This window comes from Dipodomys merriami, unplaced genomic scaffold (genome assembly GCF_024711535.1).
Source record: "Dipodomys merriami isolate MVZ:Mamm:240054 unplaced genomic scaffold, mDipMer1.0.p SCAF_110, whole genome shotgun sequence".
NCBI lineage: Eukaryota > Metazoa > Chordata > Mammalia > Rodentia > Heteromyidae > Dipodomys > Dipodomys merriami.
Genome location: NW_027202383.1, coordinates 305,734 through 330,315, shown reverse-complemented (window position 1 = coordinate 330,315; position 24,582 = coordinate 305,734). Strand labels below are relative to the sequence as shown.

At 40.0% G+C, this 24,582-nt stretch overlaps 1 protein-coding gene across 1 annotated transcript in view; it reads left to right on the top strand.

Annotated features, from left to right (window-relative positions):
• Nucleotides 1-20,277, top strand: part of Mboat2 (membrane bound O-acyltransferase domain containing 2) — a 118,674-nt gene extending 98,397 nt beyond the window's left edge. Inside the window, exons 8-13 of the mRNA XM_070015230.1 lie at nt 607-799; nt 6,455-6,558; nt 6,858-6,922; nt 8,041-8,173; nt 12,508-12,659; nt 14,282-20,277. Of these exons, the coding sequence (XP_069871331.1) occupies nt 607-799; nt 6,455-6,558; nt 6,858-6,922; nt 8,041-8,173; nt 12,508-12,659; nt 14,282-14,507 (873 nt within the window). The 3' untranslated portion in view covers nt 14,508-20,277. The remainder of the gene's footprint in view (nt 1-606; nt 800-6,454; nt 6,559-6,857; nt 6,923-8,040; nt 8,174-12,507; nt 12,660-14,281) is intronic.
• The last annotated feature ends 4,305 nt before the right edge of the window (nt 20,278-24,582 follow it).

The following is a 24,582-nucleotide window of genomic DNA, read 5'->3' as shown; positions in this document are numbered from 1 at the left end:
ATCAATCCTTCATGCAAACTTTAGTCTTCTAAGGCATGTGGCTTTTCAGTGTTCTTGTTAGGTTTTGGTGGGGAGGGCACTGGGGTTGAATTACTAGATCTTGCTCTTGCTAGGCAAGCTCTCTACCACTTGAACCATACCTCCAACCCTTAGTTTGATCCTTCTTGAAAGCTGAACTCAAGACCTTTTAGAGTTAAAGGGACATGTATTGTTTATTGCAAAAACAATGTCCATGAAATGTCTAGCATTTAAAAACACAGAAAAAGAACAGAATATGAATGTATGTTACATAACGTACATTAAACTCGATTTTCATTTGAAAATCATGAAATCCACTACCAAAATTTTTGTGTGTATACGTTTCTGTGTACATTTATCCCTTGCTTGTGTTTGCTTTAGATATTTTATTCTCTGAAAGTTCTCCATACACAGTCTGAGTAAGTTGTAGATAGCTTGATAATGTTTCTGCCATGGGGTTGTGGAGGATCTGAACTGCTGGTGCAAGGTAGCTGTCCATTTTTGGTCTTATAGTCAGTAAGAGCAACCTGTGCAGAGTACTAAAGGGAGTGCAGATGAAGCTCACGACTTGTGTCTTGACTTTTTTAGCCGGCAGTCATTCAGAAGCTCATAGTCTGTGGACTTTCTTTATTATTTCACTTGACCATCTCCAACTTGTTACCCGTGGAGTACAACATTGATGAGCATTTTCAAGCCACAGCTTCATGGCCAACCAAAGTTATCTATCTGTATGTCTCTCTTTTGGCTGCCAGACCTAAGTACTATTTCGCATGGACTTTAGGTAAGTAATGTAAGTAGACTTACGCTGTTTGTGTTGAGTTGTAGGAGATCATATGTAATTTTTTTTTTTTTTTTCCAGTGGTGTGGTCTCCATGTGTTACCCAGGTTGGCCTCAAATTCTGGGCTCAGCCAGTCCCTTAGCCTCTACCTTTCCACTAGCCAGTAGTTGGTGCTATTGGCATGCCACCCACCAAGCTTGAGAGTGCCCCCTTGAGGATACAGAGTTAAACACCAATTAGAAAAATTAGTGTTACTCATGTAGACCTAAAAGTTTATGTGTAAGAACAACCAAAAAGGGGCTGGGAAGGTGGCTCAGTGGTAGAGTGCTTCCCTTGCACGCATGAGGCCCTGGGTTCCATTCCTCAGCACCACATAAGCAAAAAGAAAAAAAAAGCCGGAAGTGGCGCTGTGGCTCAAGTGGTAGAGCACTAGCCTTGAGCTGAAGAGCTGAGGGACAGCGCCCAGGCCCAGAGTTCAGGCCCCACTACCGGACCCAAAAAACAACAACAACAACAAAGAACAACCAAAAAACTAGATCAAGGTCCATTTTATTGTAAGATAAAAATCAAGGAATCATTGAAATGACAATGTATTTATTGAATGCTAGATTCTATTGTAGGAAGAATAGCCACTAATATATGTAACACATATCCTACCCTCATGACACTTAAAATTTAGTTTAATTGGGGCTGGGAAGGTGGCTCAGTGGTAGAGTGCTTGCCTTGAATGCATGAGGCCCTAGGTTCGATTCCTCAGCACCACATAAGCAAAAAGAAAAAAGCCGGAAGTGGCGCTGTGGCTCAAGTGGTAGAGAGCACTAGCCTTAAGCTGAAGAGCTGAGGGATAGCGCCCAGGCCCAGAGTTCAGGCCCCACGACCGGACTCCCCCCCCCCCCAATAGTTTAATTGTATTAAAATTACCATATGATAACTTGTTTATTACTATATTATCAAATTACTATATGATAAACTTTTTTTTTTTTTGTCGGTCATAGGGCTTGAACTTTGGACCTGGGCACTGTCCCTCAGCTTTTCAGTTCAAGGCCAGTGCTCTACCACTTGAGCTATAGTGCCACTTCCGGTTTTCTGGTGGTTTATTGGAGATAAAAGTCTTACAGTCTTTCCTGCCCGGGCTGGCTTTGAACCGTGATCCTCAGATCTCAGCCTTCTGAATAGCTAGGATGACAGGCGTGAGACACCGGCGCCCGGCCTTAACTTTTAACCATAGTATAAACTATGATCAGTGTTGCCGCGGACCGGGTTCTGTCGGGACGACGGAGGACACCTAAGGGAGGAACCTGGAATAGGATGGGAGATGGCAAACAGACAACTCACACACATTAGGAGTGGATGCTGAGTGCTGAGTGCAATTTAATGCAGAGGATAGCAAACTTTTATAACAGAAGTCTCCATGAGAAAGGGCAAAAGGTTACACAATCTTGCTGCATGGCTTCTTTCTTGGGTGGTCACCAGCTGGTCGCCTGATAGGCATTTGTCTTCGGCTTATCTCTAAGGAATACAATGGGTTTGGGTTTCGATGTTTGTCACCAATTAACCATTACCTATTTTTATAGAGGCCTTAACTTTCCCATAAGATCTTTTCCTGTCTCTTCTTTAATAGTAAACTTTAAGGAGACCTAGCAATTCTCTTAGTAAATAGCAGGAAATTCTCTCTCCTAAAAAATTATCTCAGCAATTGCCATACATTTTTTCTGTTCTAGCTGAGCCTACTGCTTCTTGTAAATCCCTTACAAATAATTCCTTCTGCTGAAGTGACTTTGTGAAACCCCCAATACTTTTATATTTACTTATAACTTATCTCCTAGCCTCCATAAGAGGGGTTTCAGGGTAGCACTTAACTCTGGTGAGTTAGTCATATTTTTAAGACACTCATCAGATATTGGAGTCGTCAACACTCTTAAGAAAGAGCTTTGAATAAGGGAACGTTGACAATGAATAAGTACAAAGAGCAGTAGAAGCAGTAAAAGATTAATAGGCACTCTTATACAGTGAAGAAAGGCAGAAACACATCTTTTCCCAGGGGTTTGCCAGCCTTTTCCCAGGAGTAGGCCTCTTAGAAGCCCTATTCTCCGAGGTAGACTTTGGTGAAGTCCCAAAACTTGAAGATAGGTTTCTGTAAAGCCCTATTCTCTGAGGTAGACTTCGGTGAAGTCCCAAAACTCAGAGATAGGTCTCTGAAGCCCCTATCATGGTCTGATAGATGGTTTCCCATGCTAAGCAGACTCTACTGGAGTCAGCGTGGCACAGTGTCTTATCCATTCACTGTAGAGGGGGTTGCCAGTGATACCTAGTAGGAGGAGGATTAGGGGGAAACAGACATTCTGTTGAGCTTTCATGATTGAATTTCAGTGTATGGAAATAGTTTACATCCATGAACAAATGAGATTGGAAGTCAATGGTTTTTGCCACAGATATGAAAGAAGGAAGGAACCAGGAAGGAGACAGGTCACTCCCAACCCCTTTGCTGACTGCTAAATAAGCTTCATGAGGCTTCAGTTGACCAGTTGACCAGTCTTTGAGTAGTAAATCTAGCTGCATCTTGAGGGACGGACTAAAGTAAAATGTCACTTCATGGGAGAATTGAATCCTCCTTTACATGTGCCTGCTTCCCTTAGAAGCATCCTTATTCTTCAGATTCTGTCTTGTTTTCCTTGCTCATATTTGATTTAAATGAATGTGCAAAGAAACATTTCAGCAAAGCACAACTCATGACAAGGCCCAAGGTCTAGCATTTTACTGTTGGCTTTTACTTCAGTGAAGTATAGTTTGGGACCAGAATCTGTTTTCACTCTTACATCATACAGAGTAGCATCATTAAAAATTACTCTAGCTTGATAATTTATTTGCCAATAAAAATATAATTTTAACTGGTGTCGATATTTTTTTTTGCTGTTATTGAGAATAGGGTCTAGCCAGGTGGACAGGCTAGCCTAGAATTAACAAACTTCTTGCCCACACTTCCTGAGTGCTGTAATTGCAGGGTGTGACAGAATATTCACCTTCATAGACCTGAAACTAATACTTCTTTAAGAATTGGGGTACTGGTTAATCATGCCTATAATCCTAAGTATTCAATAGGCTAAGATCTGAGCATTGAAGTTTGGAGCCATCTAGGAAAAAAAAAATCAGTTCCCCTGTTTTCACCTTAAGGAAATAAAACATTTTGAAAGTGAGCTACTTTCAAATTGTAAAGAATTTTAAGAATTCTTTACCTAAGCCTATTCAGTTCATTATATACTTTTATTGTTTCTGTACTATAGTGGACCTAGTAATAATAGTTAAGATCCAAGTCCATTGTTGGAATGCTGGGTCAATAGAAAAGCAGAATCTGAGCCTCATTTCACCCAGTCTCACTTCACCAGGTCACACATCCATTAACTCCTCTCTCCATTGCTTTGTTTAAACACTGCCCATTTGGTTCTCAGATTGTAGCTTGATCTGTGAACGTCTGAGAATGTGTCATCAGGATTCCAGGAGCTCCAAAGTTATTCTTTCCTTGTTTTTGCTTTTGAGTTTTGATGATAATTTTAAATGAGCAGTGTGTTCTAGATCCTGTGGCTAATTTTTTTTGGGGGGGCTGGAGGCCAAAATGAAGGAAAGGAGGAGCAAGAGATAGTGTCAGGAGGGAGGTATGACTATTCAGTAGCAATTTGTAGGGCTGTGCTGTATGTGTTATTAAACCATTTTTCTATCTATCTTATCTTATCTATCTATCTATCTATCTATCTATCTATCTATCTATCTATCTATCTATCTATCTATCTATCTATCTACTTACTTTCTTATGGTGCCATTCCTGGGGCTTGAAATCAGGCTGGCGCTGTCCCCGAGCCTTTTTGCTCAATGCTAGCACTCTACCACTTGAGCCACAGCTCTACTTTGGCTCTACTTTGTTTTTTTTGTAGTTATTAGAGATGAGTCTCATGGGCTTTGCTACCATTGATAGCTTTGAACCACAATCCTTAGATCTCAGCCTCCCAGGCACCCAGCTCTATAACTGGATTTAAAAAAGAAGACTTTTTGTCAGTCATGATTCTTGAACTCAGGGCCTGGGCACTGTACCTGAGCTTTACTTCTCATGTCTAATGCTCTACCACTTTGAGCCCCAGCTCCATTTCAGGTTTTCTGGTTGAAAATTGGAGATAAGAGTTTCATAAACTTTCCTGCCTGGGCTGGTTTCGAACCACTATCTTCAAAACTCAACCTCCAGAGTAGCTAGGATTACAGGCATGAGTTACCAGTGCCCGGCTTATGACTGGGTTTTTTAAAAGGCATTATGCACTTGATTTAAATTCTGCTCTTGTTAGTAGACCCATGTCTTTTCCAACAGAGTGTGAGCAGAGTCATGAGCAGGCATATACTCCTTCTGCTTCCACTCAGCAGCCTGGGCCCTCCCTCAGTCAGCTGACTCAAGAAGATTCCAGAGAGCTTGAAGGAGGTGAACCCACAAGAAGCAAAGTGCCTGGTTCATTAAATAATACTGGTTTTATTTTTAATCCTAGTAAACATAAATGTTACTATATTAATTAACGTTGTATAAATACTTGACCAAAGGCTGCTGATCTCATTCAACTTGAGTGGTAAATCTTGCTTGTTTTTGTCCACAGGTATAGTTTTCCTAAATTCTGTTTAAGGGTACTAAGACAGTAATTAGGAACCATTTAAGGATAAAACTTAAATGTTGCATACTGACTATATTTAATATGCAAGCATATTATTTAGCAGGGTTTTGATGGATTTCAGTTGTTCGTTCTCTCGTTATAGACCACACAATAGAAAGCTGAGCATTTCCCGTTGCTTATTTGAGGCAGAAACTTCATTTGAAGCTTGTCAAGCAGGTATATAAGGCAAAGGTGACAAGGTGAACATTGTGATGCAAAACATTGGAAAACAAATTTTGTAAACAGAATTGTAGAGTTGGTTCTGATAAACAGAAGAAAAATATTGTTAAAACCTGTTTTATATACTCTTATTTATAAAAAGGCCAACTACATGAATGATAGCAACATGGTAAGCCCAAGGCAAAGCTTCCTCGAGTAATTCCTCCCTGGGTGGCTGAGCACTCTCTGCTGCATTCCATTGAAGCACTCTTAAGTTGTTTCCTACACAGTCTATACCTCTGGGGAGCCAGTGGTCTTCTGAACTTTTAGACACTACCGGTGTTCATTCATGCCTAATGTCTGATGTTTTACTAGCTAACCAAAAGTCTTTGTGTATTTCATTATATGTGATAATGTTGTTGGTCTTTCTTAAAAATTAGAATAAATCTACTTTAACTATTTAAAAATAAAAGTTATAAGCTGGGTGCAAATGGCTCTTGCCTATAATTCTAGCTACTCAGGAGGCTAAGATCAGAGCATTGCAGTTCAAAGCTAGCCTGGGCAGGAAAGTCCGTGAGACTTTCCATGGTGCAAAAGACTGGTAGTTAGTCCCCGATTAACTACCAGAAAATCTGAAGTAGAGCTGTGACCCAAAGTGGTAGAACAATAGCCTTGAGCAGAAAAGCTCAGGGACAGTTTGGAGGCCTTGAATTCAAGCCCTGTGGACCAAAAAATGAATTAAAGACTTAGTATATGACAACATACATTATCTTGGGAAATAAAGTTATAAAGTTTCTCTTTTTTGCTTTGTTACAGCTGATGCGATTAATAATGCCGCAGGTTTTGGTTTCCGAGGCTATGACAGAAATGGAGTGGCTCGTTGGGATCTAGTTTCCAATTTGAGAATTCAGCAAATAGAGGTTCGTGCATCACTAACAAGTTAGTTGCCAGTGATCATTTATGATGTGCTGTCCCAAGAGTGGTATGGAAAGATTTTTAATTACAATAATATCAAATAATCAATAATATTCAAAACGTCCTCATCATGGACCATGTGCCTCAGCCACCAAGGATGCAGTGAGCAAGGCCAGTGAGGGCTGTGCTTCAGGGCTGTGTGAGTGTGAGAGTGTGTGAGTGTGTGTTTTACACAGTAAAGTATTACTACTAATATTTAAAGCTTCTATTGCTGGCCAAACAAAAGGGTTTCTTTGTTTTTCAGATGTCAACAAGTTTTAAGATGTTCCTTGATAATTGGAATATCCAGACAGCACTTTGGCTCAAAAGGTATGTTCCACAGGAACACTCTTTACTTGGCATTTCGTGTATAAGGTTGACCTTCACTGAGTTCAGATTTTGTTACGTTTACAGTGTGTTGAGTGACATGGTAGCTTTGGTGTTATCCAGAAAGAACATTAGCGTCCACCAAAGGAAGTGTGCTAGACTTTATCAGAACAGTTGGTGCTATGTGAAGAGTATCCCCAACCCACTGCCCTCCACCTGCCTTTTGCTTGGCCTTATGGGGGATCCCCACTGTCCTTTGTGGCCTGTACTCATCCACTGGAGATTTACGTGGGGAAAAATAAAAGCCTGTACACAGTCACTCTGCATATGGCCCTGGATTTCTGGAAGTGTTCCAGTTTTGGGCTTTCTGAGTTAGGCACGGGATACACAGGACACAAGATGAAAAGGCTCAGTTCGACACAGCAGTCACAGAAAATGGTGAAAATATCGTTGGAAAGACAAGTTTGTGGTGAGACACATGGGGTTCTCTATAGTGAGGATTATGAGCAAGGGTAGGAACAGTGAATACAAGACAAGCTTCTCAGAAGTAGCTGGAACTTGAGCCAGGACTTTGTTAGGAGACAGAAGGCAGGAAGGGAGGGTGCAGATACCCTTGGCGTGATCCATCTTGAATTTACTCCACAGATCCTGCCCCTGTACAGGCAGTGCTCAGAGCAGACTGCTTTGTGGTGTCCTTTGTAAAATGACAACTGAGTGTCTTTATTCCTTGAGATGTTCCAGATCGCCCTCTCATCACTTCATGATCCTAGCCAGTCTTCCAAAGGCTTTCCCTTCGAAAATTGTTTTCACCTGCATTTTGCACTGTGTTATAGGACTATTAGACTAAGGACTCCCATTGCCAAAAACAGTCATGCTATTAGCTCAAAGTTCTTTGTGCATTGAAAGTGGTTATATATACCAGTAAGAATTAAATTTATGCTTCTAAATTTGACACAAAATAACTACAATTTCCCTGAGGTTGCAGACCAAGTTAGTGCTCAAGATAAACGGTGTTGCTTTCCTGGCTACCCTAATCCTGCCAGGTAATGCAAGGATTGTTGCTGGGTTTGTGAACTCAGATCTGCTCACTGCTCTTGGCTCTCTGTGTGTTTTGTTTCTAGGGTGTGTTATGAACGTGCATCCTTCAGTCCAACCATCCAGACATTCATTCTGTCTGCCATTTGGCATGGGGTATACCCAGGATATTACCTCACCTTTCTAACAGGGGTATTAATGACATTAGCAGCGCGAGCTGTAAGTATCAAGAATTTACTTTTATAATTCAGTAAGTCTTTTGTATAAGGTAGACAGTATCTCCTTGGCTGTGGTCAGCCCTGATCTGCCCACTCAAAAGATAGATATATAACTGTGTGCTTACCACATTCCAGGCTCCATGCCTATGTGTCTGAGGAGATGTGTCTTCCTTCCTGTGCCTACCACATAGTAGGCACTCTCAAAATGTTACTTATCTTTACTGAACATTCTGAAGAGATAAAGCAGTTAAATAAAGGTGATCAGAGTGGTAGATTTATTTTAAACAATTTCCTAGAAGATATGTAAAGTGTGAGTATCACAATCTTAGCAGAAGGGATGGACCATGCTTGGAGAGGCATCATGTTAGAAACATGGCACTGTTCTTTAGAATAGTTGCTTGATTGGAAACTGGGCAGTGTGTTGGAAAACAACTGAAAGAGCTTGGTAATATGGGAGAGGAAGGAGAAGAATAATTTAGCATAAGGAAAGTCAGAGGAAAGTGGCATGAGTGTTTGAAAGTTTTTTAGTTTTTTTTTGCCAGTCCTTGGCTTGAACTCTGGGCCTGCACACTGTCCCTGAGCTTCTTTGGCTCAGGGCTAGTGCTCTACTACTTGAGCCACAGCGCCATTTCTGAGTGGTTTATTAGAGATATGAGTCTCATGGACTTTCCTGCCTGGGCTAGCTTCGAACTGCAGTCCTCAGGTCTCAGCCTCCTGAGTAGCTTAGGATTACAGGTGTGAGCCACTCCTGTCCAGCTTGTTTGAAAGTATTTAAGCAAGCTTTTTGTAGTAATTTTAGCTAATATGCTTTCATTTAACAAACCAACAGATGTTTACCAGTGTTTGACTGTATTCAATTTAAGGTACTTGGGGAATATATAAAGGAAATACCAAGAAGTGTTAACGATGCTAATTATTCATGAAACTGAGATTCGGAGGATTGTGGTTCAAGGCCACCCTGGACAAAAAAGTTTGCTAGACTTTCTCTCTAAAGTAACCAGCAAAAAGTAGGGCTGGAAGCATGGCCTATATTATAGAGTGCCAGCCTAGTAAGTGCAAGGCCCTGAGTTTTTTTTTTTTTAAATATTAACTAAGGGCTATACTTTTCAGTAGTTCATAGTCTACTTAGGGGTATAAGTATGTGCACATGCACATATGTTTATGTGTATTCTCTGTGTGTATGTGCATACCCACACATGCCTCACAGATGCGTGATAGACTCCATGATAGACTTAGGATAAAGACAAGTCTTTCTTGCTTAGTTCAGCAGAGGTATCTTCATTATGAAAGTGTTTAGATCTGAGCTTTGAAAAGTGGAAATTTTTGCAGTGCTGAGTAAATTAGGAAGAACAAGACATGAGTGACGAGAGAAAAGCTCGCTGAGCACATGGTCCATCTGGGGAATGACAAGTAAATCTAAATGGAGCGGAGAACGCATGTGTGCATGGGGAGTGAGTAGCACTGTGCATGAAATGGGGAAAAGAAGGAGGGACGAAGGTAATAAATAATAAAAAGAACTTGAACACCACACTGGTAACAAGCTAAATCCCCTTTGGAAGTCAGGCAAGGTCTGCTTGGTGTGGGGGGAAGAGGGGTCTGTTTTGGTGCTGAGGATTGTAGGTTTATACCAAGGGCCTTGCAATTGCTAGACAAACTTTCTACCACTGAGCTACATAAATAGCCAGGTAAGATTTATAAATGTGGCATGGAATGCTGAAAACCTTTCTGGAGGAAATGGATTTATCTTTGGACAGAATGGACAGGAGTAAGTGGCCTAGAAAAGAATTGTGGAAGAATTCACATGTGCCAGGATTTGGTTCTGGCCACTAAGAATGATGGTCTCTAGATGGAAAACCATTGTATAAATGAACCCACCTCAGAGAAATAAATCCATGCAGCCTTACATGGCACATTACACAAGAAAGAAGGATGCAGGAAAAACTGGGAGAGAGTAAAGGAGGAGTGCCATTGTCTAAAAAGAAATACACTAGCCAGGCACTGGTGACTCACATCTGTAATTCTGGCTACTCAGGAGGCAGAGCTCAGAGGATCACAGTTCAAAGCCAGCCTGCGCAGGAAAGTCCATAAGACATTTACCTGCCATTAATCACAGAAAAAAACTGAAAGTAGAGCTGTGGCTAAAGTGGTAGAGTGAGTCAGTGAAGCGTGCATGCAGCCCAAGGCATCTAAGGGCATCACAGCCCTGTTACTGCTGAATCTCGGGTGGCTTAACGCCACTTGTCTACACAGACCCTCAAAACAAAGACAGCCTGAATGGTATAATCCAAACAAGATGAAAAATTCCCATCCAAACTCATCCACCCAGTGAAACTATCATTTACATTTGATGGTAAAAGCAAAACCTTCCATGACAAACAAACATTAGAGGAATTCATGATCACTAAACCAGCATTACAAAGAATTCTGAAGGGAGAAAACAATCAAGATCAAGAAAACACATCAGACAAAAATCACTAGATCAATTTAGTAATCACAGGAAAAGGAAAAAACAAAGTACAGGAAATCAGGAAAATGGCAGGAAGCATGACACATCTCTTTAGAATAACCCTAAATACTAATGGACTCAATTCTCCAATCAAATAACCATTGGATAAAAAATAAGATCCTTCCATTGTTTGCACTCTGTTTTAGGTTATTGTTGAATTGATTAAAGCTTCCACCAACTATATGTCTTAATATATTACCTGTATGTCACATTTATTGAATAAATAAAAGATACTAATCTCTGGTCTTAGATAAAAGAATTCAGATACAGATATTTGCACAAAATAACATACCTTTAGGTTTCCAGAACATCATAAAGGCCACCAAGCTAACTTAAAATAGAAACAGCCTTATTGCAAAGAAAAAGAAGAGAGCCCAAGGACAGCCTTGGAGCCTAGAGTTCAAGCCCCAGGACCAGCAAAAACTAAATAAGTGTATTCTTTACCTGACTTACGCAACTGTAACTCCTTTATAATAACAATAAAAAGTTAACTTTAAAAAAGGAGGAATGCAGTGGAAAACAAAACCATGTTTAGTTAAATCTGCACATTCCAAAACTGAAATATTATGACTACTTCAAAAGCTTTTCTAAAAAATTATAAAATTATGGATATTAGAAAACAGCTTCTTTTGTCTGGGGATATAGCTCATTGGTAGAGCGCTGATCTATTATGAATGAAGGACTGGGATCAAGTCTAACACAAAAAACAGGAAAGAAAACTTCTGTATATAGTCCTTTTGGTCTGTCACAGATGTAGAAGTTGAGCTGGAGGTGAGGATGTCTGCTCCATAGTGGTAGAGAATGTCAAATAAATAAACGAGAGAGAGAGAGAGAGAGAGAGAGTTATGTAATTTACCAGGTAACACATTGCCACACTGCTCTTTTGGGAAGTAAGAGAGAGAGAGAGAGAGAGAGAGAGAGAGTGTGTGTGTGTGTGTGTGTGTGTGTGTGTGTGTGTGTGTGTGTGATGTAATTTACCAGGTAACACATTGCCACACTGCTCTTTTGGGAAACTTCTCATTTTAATACAATTTTAAATAACAGAAAAGTGTCAAAGAGCCTGTTTCCATATACCACATCTTGCCCCTACACAGCCTTTTCTTCCCTGCCACACCTGTGTTGGTTTTGTGGGAACCAGCTTTCTTCTTTTATTGTTATATTACATTTACATAATTCAAGTAATAAGTACATTTCTTTTGGGACAGTGTCACCCCTAGCCTTGTTCTTTCCCAGTTTTCCCTCCCAACCCCTCCTGCAAGTTGTATAGTTCATTTTCAGCATAGTGTCTAGTGAGTACTGCTGCATTTGTTCACCCTTCTTCCTTCCATTTCATTTTTGTTTTTGTTTTGTTTTTGGCCAGTACTGGGGCTTGAACTTGGCCTGGGCACAGTCCCTGTTGCTCAAGACTAGCATTCTACCACTTGACCCAAAGCACCACTTCTGGATTTTTCTGTGTGTGTGGCACTGAGGGATCAAACCCAGGGCTTCATGTATGCTAGGCAAACACTCCACTACCTAGCTCTGTCCCTCCATTTCTCTGCCCCTCTTACCCTCCCAAAGACAGGTGAATGAGCAAGACAAAAATAAAAGAAAACAAAAACTACAACAAAGGAAAGAAAAACCTTTTGTTTCCGTTTTCTGGAGTTCATTTTGATCAGTATTATTTTATGTGGTCACAGAGGCATACAGGGAACCAGCTTCCTGCAGCAGATGCAGTTAGAGTCCCACCAGAGGTGAGAGTGTTGTAGTCAACACCCTGAGACCAGGATCATTTAATAAATAATGTTAACTTAAAGATGTTACAGATGTTTTTTATTTCTTTGTTTCAGATGAGAAATAACTGTAGACATTATTTCATCGAACCACCCCAACTTAAATTATTTTATGATGTCATAACATGGGTAGTAACACAAATAGCAATAAGTTACACAGTTGTGCCATTTGTCCTTCTTTCTATAAAACCATCGTTTATGTTTTACAGGTAAGTGTTACTCTTTCTTAAAAGGTGTCAGGTGGAGTAGCTATTTTTAAAAGGAAGTTCTTCTATTAGATGGTACTCGTAGCATAGCCTTGTGGATTACCAGTTCCTATTTCATCCTCAGCTAAGCAGTCACGAGTTTCTTCATGGGTTGACTCATCCCACTCAGCCCAGAGTGGGACTTGCCCTGGCAGAGGTTACTGGGTGAGTGGCCACACTGGAGAAGAAGACATGTAATCGTTAATTACCTCAAGTAAGGATTGAAGAAAAGTTCTCATGGTTCTAACCCCTGTCTAGTAAGGGACTTTGAATTTCATCTGTCTCTGTCTCTGTCTCTGTCTCTGTCTTGTCTGTCTGTCTATCTAGCTATCTAGCTATCTATCTCCTTTCCCCATTCCACCAAATTCCCACCCCCCAAATTTGGTACCTTAGAGATAAAAAGTTGTCTGTTCGTAAGTTGTTTTTTTTTTGGGGGGGGGGTTCCGGTCGTGGGGCCTGAACTCTGGGCCTGGGCGCTGTCCCTCAGTTCTTCAGCCCAAGGCTAGCGCTCTACCACTTGAGTCATAGCACCACTTCCGGCTTTTTTTTTCTGCTTATGTGGTGCTGAGGAATCGAACCCAGGGCCTCATGCATGCAAGGCAAGCGCTCTATCACTGAGCCATCTTCCCAGCCCCTGTTCGTGAGTTCTTTGTTAGCATAAGATGTAAGAGTGACTTAGCACAGTATATAGTAAAAAATTGTGGACTCAAATATGACAATAATCATACAAGAACACATGACACCACTGGTGAAATTCTCATTTTAACAAAATTACTTACTTTAAAAAGCATTTGGGCAGGTCACTGGTGGCTCATGCCTATTTGAGAATTGACATTGGAGTAAGCCTAGGTAGATGAATCTTCAAGATTCTTTTTCTCCAACTAACAGCAAAAAAAGCAGGAGCGTAAGGGCCTGAGCGCGCGCGCGCATACACACACACACACACACACACACACACACACACACACACACACACACACACACACACACACACACACACACACACACACACACACACACACACACACACACACACACACACACACGAGCTGTTTAGATTTTTTTTTAATCTAGATACCTCTTTTAAAAAGCACTTGAACTTCCAACTATTGGAGCTATTTGGGTCATATTTGGTTAGTTCTTAACTTGGGGGATGATGTTTCTAAAATGATTTCTAATGATGTGTTCCTTACTTGTGGAAGTCACCATCGAACAGCGTTGCTTCTGCACCCCTGGCCTTGTCATTTCAGTCTGCTGTGGACCTCAGGGGAGGCTGTAGGTCCCCTCTGCTGCTGTTCCCTGGGCTGATTCAGCCCTTGATCAGGGCACTTGGGGAGATGATTTGCAGTTTGTCCTTGTGCTTTAATAAGCACTTTTTTGGGTATGTCTGGTTTAGCTTTATGACCATTACAAAACAGTGATTTAATTTGATACCTATAAGCAGTGTGGTTTCTATAATGTTTTATAATTTTTTTCAGCGTACACTGTAGAGTTCATCTTCTGAGGGGAAAACTAGAATAATAAACACATCCTAAGAGAGTAATGGTAGTGTGATTACAATTTAATAAACTGTTCTTCTTTTTCAGCTCCTGGTGTTACTGTCTTCACATTTGTGGCATCTTAGTATTATTGTTGTTGCCGGTGAAAAAAACTCACAGAGGAGAGAATACACATGAAAAAGCTCAGCTCTCACGATCCAAAAAATTTGATGAAAGAGAAAATTCTTTGGGACAAAACAGTTTTTCCACTGCAAACAACATTTGTAATCAAGACCAAGATATAGCCTCTAGACATCCGTCACTCAAGCAGTGACGGGAGGACGCCCTGGTGACTGTTTTCCAGATGTGGACAGAAACCAATCTTAGCACCTTTCCAGGGGGTTTGTATTTGTTTGAAAAGAGGTTACCTGAGGAAAAAGGGACTGTGATCGATAAGGAGGTTCCTGTATACCAGATTGGATATGGAATGAAATAACCCCACCCATGCCATGTCCCTGTGGGTCACGCCTTATATAAAAATATTCCCATATTTCAATGGGGCACTCTGACCTCAGCATATGTCCTTAAGGTCATATGTGTGCCCTGTTGCTGAATGTACGTTGCGTATCCCAAGGCACTGAAGAGGTGGAAAATAATTGTGTCAATCTGGATGATTGAAAGATTCACTTTTCAAAATGAATGTCTTGCCTTAAACCTTCTATTTCCCGAAATAATTGTTTCTACATGGTATTTTCAAGTGTAATATTGTGAGAAGACTATCTCAATTTTGATGTTGTATGCTATAATGGAATTTAGGAGGAATTTTAAACAGATATTTAAGATAGTGGCTACTTTAAAATGCAATAAACATCTCAGTATTTGAAGGGTTTTCTTAAAGTATCTCAAGTGACTATAATACGGAACAGTAATGGATGCCAAATTATAGGCAGCTTGTTCTGCTGGACAGCTTAATTACCTGTGTCAGAGAGCCCTTCCAAGAGGAGTTCCTTCAGCATAATTAAAGGTTGGCAGTATAATATTTTAAGCTGATTTCCTTAAAAATAAGTAAGGGAGATGAGGCCAGAAGGTGCTAGTGAAGAAAACATCGTGTGGCTGGAACTAGAGGCAAAGGTGTTCCCTCCTGTGTCCCAATTCAGTTAAATAACTGATAACTACATGGGACTTGTAGATGAAATTTATTGGGCATAAATTACTTAGAATTAGAGGAATTATGAGAGTAACAGTGATAGATGACTTGAAGGTTTGAAAGGAATCTCTAGTAATTAAGGTTACTATCTGCCTAATCAATTTCTTGTCCTTACACTTTAATTTCCTATTTGGGGAAGTCTTAAGGAAATGAAAATTTAGTCACTGAGTCTAAATGATGTTTGTTTGTTTTTTTAGAATAACTCTAACTCTCACATTAAAATTTTTCTGTTAACACTTGTTAAATGAGTTTTAGAGTCTATAAAAGGAAAATGGGCTATTTCACCATGAATAACTTGCCTTGAGTTATTAGGTGTCTGCGTTAACTCCAAGAGGAGTGTTGTGCGGGCAGGTGCCGCTGCAGGCACTGACCTCAGCCACACGGACCAGGTCATGCTCTGTGGGAGGGGAGGAGCAGGGCCTGTAACTTCACTGTTGTTTAATCAATCTTTTGTGGAATTTGTTTTCTTTCTGCCTTAACTTTTCAAATGAAATGAAAAGTGTCTATCCTGAGTCTCTCTCTCGTTGATGAGTAATATGTTTGCAGGCAAAGTTAAGGAGGAAACAACAATGTGATTTAAACTGTCTCAACTAAAGAAGGCAAAATCACTATGCTTTGGGTGTTCTGAAGTCTTGTCTGCAAGAATGACAGTACATTGTTTCAGGACTTTGAGAAATAGCCTCACCTATTTTCATTCTTTGCAGACAGAAACTGTTCCCGTCAGAAGAGGTAACCCCTTCCCATCTCTCCCAGGAAAAAATAAATAGCTGAACTCTAGATTTTCTTAGTGTTGTTACCATGCACTAGAGTTCAGGTAGCTATACAACCTAAGAGGATAGAAAAGAGTGCTTGTAGAACAGAGAGGCCCCAAAATGTGTCCTCAGTTTACTGAATGCTGCAGGGAATCTGATCACTATTAAAGAAAGAGAACAAACCCAGTGTTGAAAGGACAGCCTCAGGCATGTCATAAGTGAAACCCAGCAAGCTCAATAAAAGCCTTTGGATATTTTATTGGTTTAGTTTATCCAGCCACTTGCAAAAATAATCACCATTCATTTTATTGCCTGAATATATTTTATTTCTCAGCCTAAGTCACTATTAGCTTCCTTCTTGCCCAGTGAATATGCAGTTGAGACCCATCCACAGAGCAAGACACATTGGGTACATCTTCTAGCTACTTAGAAGATGATACATCACTTACTCTCATCCCCCCTGAATCTACTCATTGCTTTTATGAAACTTTTTGTATAGCTGTTTTCTGGTTTGGAGAAATAATCTCAAATACAAAATTCAAAAGGAAAGCTCAAGAAATAACTTTAATTATCCACACAATTTTTCTCAAGAAAGAGTTTCTTTCTTGTGTGTGTTGATCCTGGGGCTTGAACTCAGCTGTTTACTTTTGGGTGTTTTTTTTTTTACTCATAGCTGACACGTCACTTGAGCCACACCTCCAATTCCTGCCTTTTGCAGATAGTTCAGAGGATTTTTCTGCCCGGGCTGGCTTCAAATCTCAATCCTCAGATTTCAGCCTCCTGAGTTGCCAGGATTACTGGCGTGAGCCACCAGTACCAAACTTAAGATGTTATGTTTTAGAAAATGAATATACCTTGCAGTGTGGCAAATACTACTGTATTTCTTAACAGTAGAAGAATTTAAAAATGAGTATGTCTCTCCTACTGTTAAGTATAAAAGGATTCATTCAATATGTGCTTGCTTTTTATTAAACAACCAGAATAAGATTCAGTGTGTATATCTGTCATATTTTTCCATTTTTCATGTACTGTAAAGTCACTCCAGACATGATCAATCAACATCATGTACATTTTTGTTTATATTGCTCAGGGAAAGATGAACAAATGTAACTTTTCCCTCATTTTCATTTTCTTAAAACAATAATAGTTACTTTAATGTGATATGCCCCAGGGTCATCACTTTGCAAATAGCTAGTGACTGGTTTTTCTTTTTGAAGTAAACATGATGTTGGAACTCAAGATGATTGGGGATTCTTGTTTAAAGTAAACATGATGTTGGAACTCGGGGTGATTGGGGGTCCTTTAGGTTTTTAAATGTCCAGAGGAGGAGTTGGAGGTGTGGCCAATGAGCAACAGCCAATGAACGAAAGCCCTAGATATCGAGTTTGAGTCCCGGTCTTGGACAAAAGTGAATAAATACCTAGAGTAACAGGGGAGATTTATTTGGTTTCAAAAATATCTAACTACTATGGCTATTATCAGCCACACCACGTCATTAAAAATGTTTTTGTTATGAAATTACCTTGTGCGTGACATACAAGATTTCCACACAGACCATTTTTGAGGAAATTTTGCAGTAAAAAGGAGTTTCTGAAAGAAGGCAGTGACTCCCTGTAAGCAACAGTTGAGGAGAGGGATATTGGATCTTCCCCTGGCCCAGCCCTGGGTGGGGAAGAGTGAGGTCTGCAGGAGTCAAGGGTCAGACTGCAGAGAGGAGTCACAGTCCAGTAACTCTAGTTTTATTAAGGTAGCTCATGTTATAAAAGGGTTGTCATAACAACAAGAGAAAAGCCTCTTAATCCATTAACCCAGAAACTGTGGGAACAGATCATTTCTGCTTAATATAGCCCTTAAAATGGCTCTTTCATAGTGAAATAGTCCCTACTAGAAAACAAGCAAACAAAAAACATTTCCCTCTGCTCTCTCTGCTTTTTTGGTTTCTGCTTGTATGTTGAACTGAAGAAGATATATATATACTATTAAATATTTTATATAATTTACTGACTTTACTAGAAGGGTTTGCAACTACATAACATCTCAAATGTTATTTCATTCAAAAAATTAGTTATACTATTTTAAACTGCAGACAAAAATTACTTTAAAATTTTGCCAGCAAAATAATTGTGTACAAGTTCTACTTTTATTTCAGGATTAGATTAAAACTTTTAGGACAAGAATCTTTCCTATTTAAATTCATACCTTGTAAATATTTAATTTGTATATTGGTGAAGAAATCTGGACATGTATACTTACTCTTGTTTCCTTATCAGTCTTTCATAATTATTAGTTAATTGATTTTAGGATTTCTACAGTATAATTGACAGAAAAAATTATTTGAGAGAAGAATTGTTTTAAAATAATGTCTATTCAGTGTCCAAAGTTTTAGACATAAACCAGTAGTGTTCTGAGGGTTTTATTCAGGCATCAATAGCCTCTCCTGGCTGAAACTGAATACACCCAATTTAACATAGGTGCAGCGTTCTGGCTAACACTGTGAATATAACCTCAGTTGCTCATGAGGACTTAATACACCCAACCCAGAGGCATCTAGTGGACAGCTGATGATTTATACACAACTCGGATGCTAAATTTCTGCTTTCTACTGCCCTTGTAAAAGTGGGTTTATATCGGTGTGGGTTTCTAATGTTCAAGAAAATATGTACATTTACAATGAAATCCACACTGACATTTGAGTTTGATGAGCCAAAATGTAGAGGGCTTTACGGTGTTCTGCAAAACCACATGTAGCCCAATATAGTTGTAATAGTAACTCTTTGGAGAAGAAAGCTTAAAATGAAATCTCCCATGTGGATATTTTGTAGGAATGAATGCTCTCGTAATCAGAGATAAAGCTACTCTTTGAGGCTCTTGCTGCACAGAGGAAGCAGCCAGTGAGATTTTAACTGGCAGGCTGCTTAATAATGTTTTGTATGTTTTAAAATAATATTTATTTTAATAGATTTTTAGCATAATGCAAACCCCAGTAAAGAACTGAGCTTCATAAGTCATTGTTAGGAAAACTGTGAAACAGAACCTAAAGACACATTTTTATGCCAACTAATTTGTCTTGCCTGTAAAACTGATTATAATTCTTCATTTAATACAACTTTTATAAAGCAGAAAAAAAGACCCAACCCCAAACTAGCCTATATATTCTATAAATAGTAGGTAAAGAACCTTGTAAAACCCTTGTCTGAAGTGATATGTAGTCATCTCTACCCAGTGAAACATAGTCATCTCTAGCCATGTTTTGTTACATTTTGCTACTGTGAAAAAAAGGAAAGACAGTGAAAAACAAAACTTTACCAGATGACCAATTTTTTAATACTATATTTGAAATAGAAAAGTGGCTGCTGTTTGCTGGAGTCTTAAGTCAGTATTTCCTACCCAGTCTAGTTTGTGCTAACCTCTTGGAGAGATTGATTTGTCAATATTGTTCTGTTCTTTCTTGGGAAAGGACATGTGTGGGCAGTTCTCAACCTTTAAGCATCTTTGGTTTTGTCTACACAGTTTGCCAATGAAGTACATTTGCTGCTGACTTTTTCTCACATGCACACACAGACTCAGATGTTGAACACAACTATGTTCCATGCAGTCTTGTTCATCTTCTGTCCCCTTTATGTCACTGCTGCCCCAGGTCAGAAGGGGCCTGACATAAGGTAGCAAGAATGAAGTAAGTGAAACTGGCCGAGGTGAACAGTTTTCTGGCAGTAGATGAAATGTGCGCTTCCATTCCTGACTTCCATTTAAAGCGGTTTTCTGACTTCTGCCCAGTAGTAGTCGAACCTTTGTGTCCCAGACGTGGGGGGAGGCCCAACTCCAGCAGCCAGAACTTAATAGTATTTACACTTGCCTTCCCAAGTTGAAAATATCATGTGGTATTCTATGCTTTTTGTTTTTATTCCAAAATATATTTTTAAAGAGGTGTTATTTTTCAACAGATTCACAGGTCAGTTCTTGTGGTGTGGTCACTTGAAACCACAACTGTGTCATTTAAGCTGTGATGTGATAAAGTCATAACCACTTGTTTCTGATCTGTGTCCTCAGCTCACTGGTGGCTTATTGCTGGGTTTTAAAGGTGTTTTTAACTACATGTGGGTTTTTTTTCTAACTTGTGTGTCTTTAAAATTGATTAAATGGTAGTTTAAAAAACCATGTGTGTATGTTTGCTATTTTCAGAGAATTCCATCAGAATGCCAGCCCCCTCATGAGAATGGTAGTCTTCAGTTTGGTGACAGTATTGTTAAGGGTCACTGACTCCTCAACTGCTTAAACACTTTTTTGGGAGGCAGTGAAGAAGAAAGGACCGACTCCTGGTCCATACTGTTGACTTTTTTCCATCTCTCATGTCTGGATCTGGTTTTTGCTTTTGAGTAGTAATACCAGGAGCCCCATTTAGTAAGAGATTTCTCTATCATGATAACTTAGGGGAACTTGAGCATTCTTGGGCACTTCTTGATTGTTAACAAACTGTGGAAGAAGTACCTTATGTTCATTGCTATTGTGCAGAGGCACTGGGCTAAACAAAGAAATAAGTCCAGACACTTTCCATATGGAAGACCTTAGAATATCCACCAGATTTAATTACACCTTTTTGAGATTCTGGGCCTTGCTGAAAAGTAGTGGTAACCAAAAGCAATTTGTGTAGCATTCCTATTCTTGTGCTGGGTAATAAGAGAATTAAACATCTTGCCTTTGAGGGAGCTATTTAGTAATTGCTGGGCCATAGACACCGTCAGAACTTTGTTAGATCCCTGGGGAAGTGCAAATGAAATGAAGAGGTGAGGAGGAGGGGGCATGGGAAGGTCTGGGGTGGTTCCTTTGGGCCTTGCCTCCTGGCCTCTTGTAGAATCTTACTGGGATGAGAAAGGGAGTTGGAGAAAGAAAAGCTCTGCCAAGAATTCTATAAAATGTTTTCCACAACAAAATAAGAATAACAGTAAAAAAATATATTCAAGTATATAGAACAGGAATGGGGCTGGGCAGGTGGCTCAGTGGTAGAGTGCTTGCCTTGCATGCATGAGCCCCTGGGTTCCATTCCTCAGCACCATAGAAGCAGAAAAGCTGGGAGTGGCGCTGTGGCTTAAGTGGTAGAGCGTTAGTCTTGAGTTGATGAGCTGAGGGACAGCGCCTAGACCCAGAGTTCAGATCCCACGACAGACCAAAAAAATAAAAAACCCCACAGAAATAACAGGAATTATGCATATTTAATCTATAGTTCTGCCAACAATATGCTTACTATTTGACAATTTTTCTCCCAATTTGGAAAAAGGAGTGATTGTAAAATTTATCATTTTTGGCACTATGATGTGTCTGCTAAAGAGAAAGAACCTATGCTTGTTGATACAGATGGATTCCCAATTCACACAAAGCAACAAAGTTTTGTGGAATTTGGTAAATTTAGAAGAATCTTCAGCACAATATGAAAAAATACTAACATCCAAAGTCCTGTAGGCAATATTGGTGACCTGTCTAAACTCATTAGGAATTACTTACCAGTTTTGTGTGCTTATTAGTTAATTGTCCCCTCCCCTCCTCTATATTAGGCTTCATATAAGCAGTAAAATACATTCAAGTAAATACAACAATCATCCATCATCCTACTACTGACAACAAGTTTTAATATTTTTGGTATATTTCTCATTTGGTGGATAAAGATAAATATATATAGTACTAAATTCTGGAACTTCATTTTGAGTTTAACATACTTCATTACTGTTTCACTTGTGTTTATGTGTATGGACAACAGCAAGAAGAAAAGAATGGATGGCAGCCTTATCCAGATGAAAGAATATGTGTTTAGTGGACCTAGTCCAACACAACACAGCAAATAAGTTATCCTATCTCATTTGTGGTCTTGGAGGCAATGAGGATTGGTAACTATGCATCTCTTACTTTTCACTGGAGCAATGTTTTTACCTAAAGGTATTTTCTGGAGGACTATGAGGACACCAGCAATTAATTGAAATCCTATTAACTCTTACCCAGAAAGTAGATCATAGAACAATTCAGGACACACTCAATATGAGGAACAGCTGTATGATGATCATCTGATTTTCTGAGTCAGTTTACTCATGGAACTGACTGGCATGGAAGAAGCAGGGCACTTGATTCCTGCAGTCACACGCGCCTGGCAGTGGGTTCTATCGGCAGTTTGTGGTGATCTTTGGTGGGATCTGTGTCTTTCTGTTAAAACCCTTGGGTTTTAACCTACATTGAAGTCCAGTGTCATCCGATGGCCCTCTCATCTCCTTGTCTCACCTGCTCCTGCTGCTCTGGCTACCTGACACTTACTGACCACTGAACATAGAGAACATGTCCCCACTTTGGGGGACTTTGTCCTCGTGGTTTCTTGTGCTTCACCACTCTTCTTCCCAACAATGGTCTTTTCCCTCACTTCCCCTTGGCTCCTGCTTCTGCACACCTCAACTCTTTATATGCTGTGCCTCATAGTACTCCTGACACCTGCCACTCTACTGCTGATGTTATGCATTGCCCATCTCTCTTATTAGAATAAAGACAGGTGGCCAGGATTTTATCTGTACATCCAGTGCTGCTGTACATCCAATGCTCAGAATTGTACTCAACACGTTATAAGCATTCCATAAATATTTGCTGAATGGTGAGCACAGTCACTTGAGGTGTTTGGAATATAACAGGACTCATTAACTTGGATGAGTAGAATGAGTGACCAAGCTGATCTCACAACCGAGATCTTCCTCTTCCAGTATAGTATTAAATATCCTATAGTTCTCCCATGGTTTACTTATGAACAGTTTCTCTCCTAGTAAGTCTACAGGGGCATTCTGTTTTGGAGACTACCAAAGCTTTATCTAAACCCTTATTATACAACTATTAAGCTGCTTTTTTAAATAAACCATTCCTCACAATCCTGCTTAAATAAAAATGCCACTGCTGGCGGGAGTTTCTAGCCAATGTTGTAAGGAAGGACCAGTTAGAAACATTTTTTTTTTTTTTATGGCCAGTAACAGAATTTTACTCTCTACCATTGAGCCAGACCTTCAGCCCCAGTTCACATCTTACCTTGACCAATAAGTGTTCTAAGCTTCCTCTAGCTATAATTAATTTTTTCATTTGCAAAGCATGTATCAGTGTAGCATGCAGAGGGGTACAGAGGAAATCCAGGGAAGAGAGGAAAGAGAGATGGTTAAAATGTCTGCTGTGAGTAAACATATGCGGAAGAGGGAGAGAATGTCAGAGAACTTTATCAAGTAGTATCAAGAACTATAAGGTATACACAAAAAGTGAATGATAAACCCCAAGATTAAATAGTGAAAATTCAAAAAGGCTAAGGAGGAGAATCTTAGATATATTCTAGAAAATATTGTGACTAGATAAAGACTATACCATGATACATAGGCTCGAAGATGCCCAAATGCATAAGTCAAGGTAAAGTCAATATAGAATCACTTAGTGGGAAATTTGGGAATAGAGAAAATACTGCCTAAGAAGCAAATGGAAAAGCAGCTCTTTAGGCTAAACATTAGTTTTACCAAAAGTTTCAGGAAAAATTATAAAGTAAAATCAGAAACATAAAAAAAGGAATCAGCCGGGTACCGGTGGCTCATATCTGTAATCCTAGCTATTCAGGAGGCTGAGATCTGAGTATCCCGGTTCAAAGCCAGCCTGGGCAGGAAAGTCTGTGAGACTCTTCAATAAACCACCAGAAGTGGCACTGTGGCTCAAGTGGTAGAGCACTCAGTTTGAGCTGAAGAGCATAGGGACAGTGCCTAAGCCCAGAGTTCAAGCCCCATGACCCACCAAAAAATTAAAAAAAAAGAATCTATGGGCTGGGCAGGTGGCTCAATGGTAGACTGCTTGTCTTGCATGCATGAGGCCCTGGGTTCGATTCCTCCACACCACATAAGCAGAAAAAGCCAGAAGTGGTGCTGTGGCTCAAGTGGTAGAGTACTAGTTAAGCTGAAGAGCTGAGGGGCAGTGCCCAGGCCCATAGTTCAGGCCCCACAACCAACAAAAAAAAAAAAAAAAGGAATCCAGTCAGGCGCCTGTGTCTCATGCCTGTAATCCTAGCTATTCAGAGACAGATCTGAGGATTGCAGTTGGAATCCAGCCTGGGTAAGAAAGGCTGTGAGACTCATCTCCAATTAATCACAGAAAAAGCCAGAAATGGTGCTGTAGCTCAAATAGTAGAGTACTAGACTTGAGCAAAAAGAACTTAGGGGCAGCACTTAGGCCCTGGGTTCAAGGCCCAGGACAAGGAAAGAGAGAAAGAGGGTGGGGGATGAGAGTGAGAGGAAGGGAGGGATAGGGCAAGGAAAGGAAAGAAAGAGGGGTGGAGGGAAAGATAAATGGAATTTAGTGCTGCTGAGTAATGTGCTGACCTCATTCCTTTTAGGATAAGATCTCACTGTATAACGCAGACTGTCTTGAACTTGGGGTCCTGTTCCCTTCTGCTATTAGGAGGCATA